The sequence below is a fragment of the Ruditapes philippinarum genome, unplaced genomic scaffold, assembly GCF_026571515.1.
Source record: "Ruditapes philippinarum isolate M1 unplaced genomic scaffold, ASM2657151v2 ctg4159_1_1_1_1, whole genome shotgun sequence".
Lineage (NCBI taxonomy): Eukaryota > Metazoa > Mollusca > Bivalvia > Venerida > Veneridae > Ruditapes > Ruditapes philippinarum.
In genome coordinates, this window is record NW_026862940.1 from 99,192 (window position 1) to 107,217 (window position 8,026).

General features: G+C 31.2%; 1 protein-coding gene across 1 annotated transcript; it reads left to right on the plus strand.

Annotated features, from left to right (window-relative positions):
- The first annotated feature begins 4,223 nt into the window (after positions 1-4,223).
- On the plus strand, positions 4,224-7,802 carry LOC132720675 (uncharacterized). The gene is made up of 2 exons (XM_060704853.1): positions 4,224-4,393; positions 5,656-7,802. The coding sequence occupies exons 1-2, from the start codon at positions 4,391-4,393 to the stop codon at positions 6,337-6,339; spliced, it is 687 nt and encodes a 228-aa protein (XP_060560836.1). The 5' UTR covers positions 4,224-4,390; the 3' UTR covers positions 6,340-7,802.
- The last annotated feature ends 224 nt before the right edge of the window (positions 7,803-8,026 follow it).

Consider the following 8,026-nt stretch of genomic DNA (forward strand, 5'->3'; position numbering starts at 1 on the left):
CAGTGTTATTTAATCGGGTTAGGAGTAATAACAATGCACCTTGATTGTTTACGTTATCGTGACAGGTGTATCAAACTAAATTTGACTTTAAATAATTCGGACTTTTCGATTTATTTTGTTATATGACGTTACATGAAGCCATGTCTAGAAAGGTTCCTTCTCATGGTGTTTGTGTTCTGAGGCAAACACTTTATAACTTGGTCTTGATTTCACAAACATTTGCAATATATATTGAGAATGTTAGACATTTGTTTTAAAAATTTTTTTAAATTTAATGAGTCCTTTTATGGTTTTTGGTTTTAAATTTCTCGTTGTTCTCTTTTGTATCATAGCCCAAACAATAAAGACACTTTTCCCTGATACCCAATTTTAAAACCCCAAAAAAATTCGCGAGTTTAAATATGATTTTTCCCATCGCTACCCTTTCTTGTCGTCCTTTGTTCCCCGGAAACTAAACCCAAGGGGCATGTCTGCTCGGGTCAAATCCCTTTGCCCCAAATTAACCCCCCTGTGCATGTAAAATCTTTTTAACTCTGTCAAAATTTAAAACAGAAAGGTTCCAAACATAAATAAAACATATTTTGTGGAAAAAAATAGCATCAGGACTGTTGAAAAATACTATTTTGGAGGATTATTTTTTTGAACCCCCATAACGGGTGTTTTTTTAAATTTTTAAAATTTCCCACTTTTTTGTGCTTAAATGTTGAATTCTGTTTAATCCGGTGGTATGGTCGTGGACGGGTCACAGGACTAACCGAAATACCGAAACACTACCAAAATAATAGAATACCCCGGAATACCCGATAACAGATATAAGAAAGCTAAAATACCTTATAGTAACAAGGTGTTTAAATCCATATTCACGCCATTAAATAAATCGTGACATAATTCTCGTATTAGGCCTTCTTTTAAGCCTTATTGTCAGTGTGTACTGTACAGTACGAAATTATTTTTTTTTGAGTTATAAACAAAGACAAAATACTTGCAGATTGTCGTCTGTATCTGCAAATTATAACAGATTTTGTCTTTTCAAATTGTTTGTGAGTCTCAGCCATTCTATAGTCACCGGTTTGTAATAAAGCACTTCTCAGTCGTTTGATCTTTTTTTGAACTTTTTGTACAAGTCGTACAAGGTCTAAGAGTGATTGTGTTTTCCAGTGTGTTTTAAAACACGATTTCAAAGCAATAATGGTTAAAATCTGCGGTATTCTGTCTCCTTAAAATATCGTCAATTATTACGGCTGTCTTAATCTATTATTAATGGGTATTTTGGCTTTCTTATATCTATTATCGGTTATTCCGGGTGTACTCTCGTATTTCGGTAGTGTTTCAGTATTTCGGATAGTCGTGTGACTGGTGGTGGACGGCTACTTGCACTTTCCAGTACCTTCAATAAACTGGTTAAACCGAATCGAGCCTGCAACAATTTCATTTTTGTCTTTTTTAAGTGTTTTTTGGGGGGTTTTCTCTAAGTAAGAGACATTTCGAAGAATTTAGAAGATAATAAATTAATTTATTAATTAATTTATTATTAATTAATTCATAAATAAATAAATAAATTAATTAATTAATGAAAAAAAGAAACAATATGAAATGCTTTTACTCCAAATTTGTCATTTATGATAATTATAAGACATAAATATTTTTTTTTCTAATGATGCATTTTTTAGCACAATGTAGTTTATTTATTTTCTATAATCAACTTTTTACACAGACTTCGCGAACAACCCTCGTATGTAAGGACATAAACATCAGATGAGAATTGAAAATCAGTTTGGTTCGTACAAGACCAAAGATTACGTTATGAAGAAAATAATGATCAAACTTCATTATAACATAATTCTCATAAAAGATCACTCAGATCACAAATTAATGTGGTAGATGAATTTTACAGTACCCTTATAGAAAAGTCCCTTTCATATCACCCTCCGTTTGTATTTGCGCGTTATAACAAAATAAATAACAAATGACTGTCTTTGTAATAGTGGATATTCCCCTTGTTTGTACCGAGGTATTGTACCCTCACTCAGGATCACAATGTCCACTTTCACAACAATTGATGGCGATTCTTTTTATTTGCGTATGGCATATAGTGCGTTTGATTGTCATAACCCGTAAGATTTATTAAGCCGGTGCTAGGGGGCCAGGACGTCGGCATGCACTTTGAAATACCGTCCATGAACAGGTTCAACCTAACCAAGCATGCTACATTTTCAAATGTTTCCGTTTCGGGCTTTTATTTTTCATTCGCAACTGAAGAAAGTATCCCTAAACAGTAGTGATAAATGAAAGAAAAAGGGTTATTTTTCCCATAAAAAAAAATTTCCGAAACTAAAAATTAACAAAATTTGGGGCCAAAAAGGGCCCCCAAAAAAGGGCAAAAAAAAATTAATCCATAGGGCATACAGGGCTTTTGAGCATTTTTTTGAAAACGGGTAAAAATACACCAGACATAAAAAGTTTTGCTGTAAATTACAGCATTTTGAGGCATAATGGGCCTTTAACACAACACAAGCAATGATTTGCTTCTTTATTATTTATTTGGCTGTAAACATTAAGACCCACTTTCGAATCCTGGAACTTCAGCCAACCAGTACTGTTGCTCAAAGTAACAACTGCTTGCACTATCCTTTTCTTTTAAGAATAGATAAATAAATGGATATAAGAATAGTCTTAAGATGTATGATCAAGATAAGTATAATATTTAAAAGATAAATTAATTAAATAAAAATGAATAAATTAATTGAATAAAAATGAATAAATAGATAGATAAATAAATAATAAATAAATAAATTAATAAATTAATAAATTAATAAATTAATAAATAAATAAATACATACGATTGCATTGCTGAATTGCTTTTCATTGCCACCTTCCAAGGTCCTTCTGTTAAATTCTGGTGCAATATTAAATACACCAATTAAGGCTGTACATTTTGAGTGCATAATCGATACTAGTTTTTTCTCATTGTTGAATAGATATTGGTATTTATAAAATTGATTTGAAAAGTATTTGTGCAATTTAAACATTATCTACGCCATCAATTATTAATGAACTATTATTGATTTTCATATAAGAATTCTATTGACGTTCCATTTGCAGCAAACTTATTTTTAATTAAAGTTTTTAATTTCTTAAACAAAACATGGTGTAATTTGATATAAACATGCTGGAGAAGAATTAAATAAATCAGTGAACTTTACCATCCGGATTGTGTAAAACAATAGAAAGATAAAATAAAGATAAATATATAAAAAAACTACCATGGCAAAATTAATCAAATCATGTAGAATTGATAATGTCGATTATTTTATTTTTTGTGAATTGTTCAAAATGTCTATTAAATAGAGAAAAACGGAAACTAAAAAGTTCGCCCGACACGACAAAATTGAAAATGCTTTAGGCTCGGTTTGATTGATCTTGTTCATAGTACTGGAAAGTGCGAGTAACCGTCCACGTATCCAAGTAGGACTTAAGCAGACTTCAACATTTAAACACGAAAATGATGAAATTTGGAATTAAGAGATCTACGCAGATGTTTTCAAATGATAATGCTCCGAAATGATATCTACGAAAGACCTGATATCGTGCAACAATTTTGTCCTTTTGGCTATTTTTATGTGTGTACATTGTTTGTTTGTTTGGTTTTACGTCCCACCGACACAGTATAGGTCATATGACGACGGTCCAGCTTTACTAGTGGAGGAAGACCTCAGATGCCCTCTCGTGCATTATTTCAGGCACAAAAGGCACCTGAGTAGAACAAAGCTAGCTGGATAGCTTCCTCACATGGAACTTCCTGACATTAAAGAATCAAAAGTCCCTGTCGGTATTCGAACCCACAGCGGTGAGGGGCATTTTGATTTGAAGTCATAGACCTTAACCACTCGGCCACGGACGCCCCATATATGTAGATAATCAAATATTAAAATACAAAATACACTAAAACATGATATCAAATAGACATAAATTGCAAATATTGTTTAAATGATGACCAAGTTTAAAGGTATTTTCCTCTCAACACAAGGGCCATGAGTAGGATCCTTCCGTACCAACGTCATAAAAAAAAACTAAAGTCAAAATTAAATTGTAATTACACTAAAGCCAATAATATTGCACAATGTTTATATCGATCATCGCTGTATTGAATGTGTGTTTTCAAGATATCACATTTTTTCAAACCGTTGTAAAAATGCATTGACTATAACTAACTATTCAATATCTCTAGGTTATATTAACAAGCAAAGTATTAACGTTTTACACCACGCTTTTTTAAAAGCTGAATACCAGGAAAATCTACGCGGAAGTAAATTATTTTATTCTAACGGACGAGAACTTTGATCATGCAAAACGATTTTGACTCTTACATTGTAATGTCACTTCATGAGCAATGGTAAGTCACATGCTTTATCCACTCATTATAAATATTTTCTTACATTTATGATGACCAACAATAAGGTATTATGTGTTATAATGTGACTGAATGTTTTTTTGTTTTTTTTTTTAAATTGACTAATAATAATGAAATTAAAAAATTAAACATAAATAAAAACAACAATTAAATATGTTTTAGTGACTAAAGATATTTTAATAGTTTGATGTATATTCGATTTAGAAGTCTTTGTTTTTGGATAATCATATAGGTTTAAAGATACTAATGTTGTAAATTATTGCATATCTTTGTAGGACAATATTTCATATCTATACATAAGTCGTCAACCTGTTAAGAAAAAAAAAGTGCTAAAAAGACTTGTTTGATGGTAGATCTAAACGTTTGAACACTATTTGTACGCAGTAAAATATACAATTTGGTAGTAGAATAATTCACATATCATATCATATAGTCGCCTATATGCTTAAATGGGCTAAACAAAATGTGTTTAAATGCGTTTGAAAAAAACCTTTTTAAATATCTTTAAATTGATTAAAAAAGTGTTTAAATGGGTTAGAACAAACACTTAAATATATTAAAAATCGGTGTTTTAATGGGTTAGAAAAATGGAAAAGAAGAAGTGTTGAATTGTAATGAATACTTTTAATTTTTTCATCCTTGTTTTACGACGTTTTATCATGAAAAGATTAGTTCTACATAAAATTATTGTAGATTATTTCATAGTGAAAACATATGTAGAATGTGCCTTTTGTAAATTGATGAATTAAAATAATTTATGTTTTTTTTTTCTGAAAAATAGCTGACATATGGATTTTAATTTGTCGGTCAATAACAATATATAAAATAAGTTAGATATAAGTGTTAAGTGTGGAGAATTATAATGATTTACTAAAATCAGTTTTAAATTAATATACCATCACCATTAAGTGTATTTTTAAATGAAAAATGGATTGTATTTTTTGATAATTTGTAATTAAAATTGAATTACATTTGTTTTGTTACAAGAAGCAAGGAATCTGTATAAAAGGGTGTACAATATTTTTTCTTATTGTACATTTTGTTGCAGAAAAGACAAAACGAGTGAAAAAAAAAACAGGCAAATCCTTTAAATATAAAGTAAATGACAAACATTATAACATAATGTATGATATTTCTAGTTCCATTTGTTTTGCATATTATAGAGACGGAACGACAGTAAACGATAAATCAGAGTATCTGATTATTTTAAAAACCTAATTATGTGAATTTAAAATATGTTTTAGACGGACCCTTTGGCAGAATGGGTAGAAGACAGGAAAAGCACAATAATAGAGTTGCGAAATCTTGCTGGGAAAATAAAACTTCATGCCAAGAAAGCAAAAGTTGCTAGTGCTTTTGGCGGAGGAATAAGTATTGTTGCAGGCATTGGAGCAGCTGCTTGTTACTTTTTAACACCAATCACTTTAGGTGCAAGCGTTGTACCTGGGATAGTCCTTACAGGAATCACAATAGCCGGAGGTGTAACTTCCGTAGGCTCTTCAGTAACGAACTTTTTCATCGAAAGGGGATATTTAAAAAGTGTTCAAGAGGCTCTAAATGAAGATAGAGAATCGTTTAATTGCTTCAAAAAGGCTGTTAAAAAGGCTAAAGCAGTTACCGTTGGGGAAGGTGCTGTGTATGCTTTCAAAGTTGGTAAAGGTATTCCAGGTAGTATAAACGTTGCTTTATCCATTGCTCGAAAACTCACAGTATCAGAAAAAGCTGCAGCCAGTCTTTTAAAACTCGGTCGGACAGCACGATTTGCCGGTCACGCAGTTGCATTTATTGCTTTGCCATTAGATATAATCTTTTTTGTAAAAGATGTTATAGATTTGAACAAAGGAAACATATCAAAAGCTGCTGAAAAAGTTCTTGAATTAGCAGAAAATTTAGAGAAAGAGCTAAATGAGATACTAGCTGATTCTTAAACAGTGACAGACGTTTACTAAACAGGATGTTTGTTTTTTTGTTTTTTTGGAAGACAATATTGGTTGATATTGAAAAATGTCACTTTTGAGAGAAATTCATCATGATATAAAATAATAAATCATTATGACTTCTTACTTTCGCGAGAATTATATCGTTGTTATAAAGAGTTTTTGTTATACTGAGGGTCGTTCTGCAGTGGTTGCATTATGATACATATACATTCTATAAATTAGTTTCAGTAAGAATAAAGATTTGACATAATGATAGTTCTAAAGAATATACAAGTATGTACAGAAAGTTCGTTAAGATAGCATCAAATATTATAGAGATACTAAGTAACTATTTATTGAACCTTCCATTTTGACAAAATAAATGCTAAACGTTTAATTTGAATGTGTTATTTATAACCGCTAGTTATTTATTGAATGTCTTTCAAATAATTTGACCAAGGTGACCAAAACAAACAGAAACAAGAATATCACAAACACAGTTTGGGTTTGAATAAGCATAAATTATACAATTATTTGTGTTCTGCTAAATGCAAAAACAAATCAGAAAACCAACCTATAACAATTAACTGCAGTTGTAACACTATAGTCTGCGTGTATACAAATCTACTTTAATGTACAAATGTTATCGACCGTGCAACAATTACTCTATAATTATATGGATTGCATTTCAGTCTTTATTGTCTTGTTTGGCATGTGTTAATAATAGTGTTATATCAGTAGTGATCACGTAAAAAAGTAATATCAAACCTGGCAATACTTGAAGTTTTTTGTATTCACTTGTATCGATAGTATGTGCAACTTTGACATGTCTTTTATATATTGATAATTTATAACGCTCGTTAACTTTTTTGTTTTTCTGTTTTTGTTTTGTTTGGGTTTTACGTTTCATCGACACAGTATAGGTCATATCGCGACGTTCCAGCTTTTACTGGTGGAGGAAGACCTCAGGTGCCCTTCCGTGCATTATTTCAGGCACGAACGGGCACCTGAGTAGAATCACCGACGTTCCGTAAGCTAGCTGGATAGCTTCCTCACATGAAATAATCTAAAGTCTCTGTCGGGATTCGAACCCCATGCGGTGGGGGGCAAGTGGTTTGAAGTCAACGACCTTAACCATTCGGCCACGGACGCCCCGCTCGTTTACTTATAGTTATACTAGTTTATGAATTTCCGATCGAAAGTCAAACTAGGTTTAAATATAAATATATAATATGATAGAAGTCATTAAGCGAAATATGGATGCCGTAGATCGTTTTGTTTTTGTGTACGTGTATGTATGTCCTTTTACTTTTGAATTTTGTTTAAAACGCATCGAATATTAGTAACGTTTATATGTTTGACAGTTTCTAAAATATGTTGTAGTTCCACTTAATTGCCATTGTTGCTATCAATTATTTAAGAGTGTTTACATTCATTACAACAAATGTAATAAAAATCTATATATTTATGAAGAGAGCTTCAGTTGTGGTGATCGAAATACAATTTAAAGAATTAGATAGACATTTTCTAAATTTAAACTATTTAAAATTGAAACCAAACAAATTTAGTTGACGTTCTTTTTTATTTTTATAGTGACGGTTTATGCATTCCGTATGCTTATTGTCCTGGCCTTTTCGTCCGTCTGCCGTCTCTCTGTCCATCTTTCCGTCTGTTCGTGTCTGGATAATAACTAAGA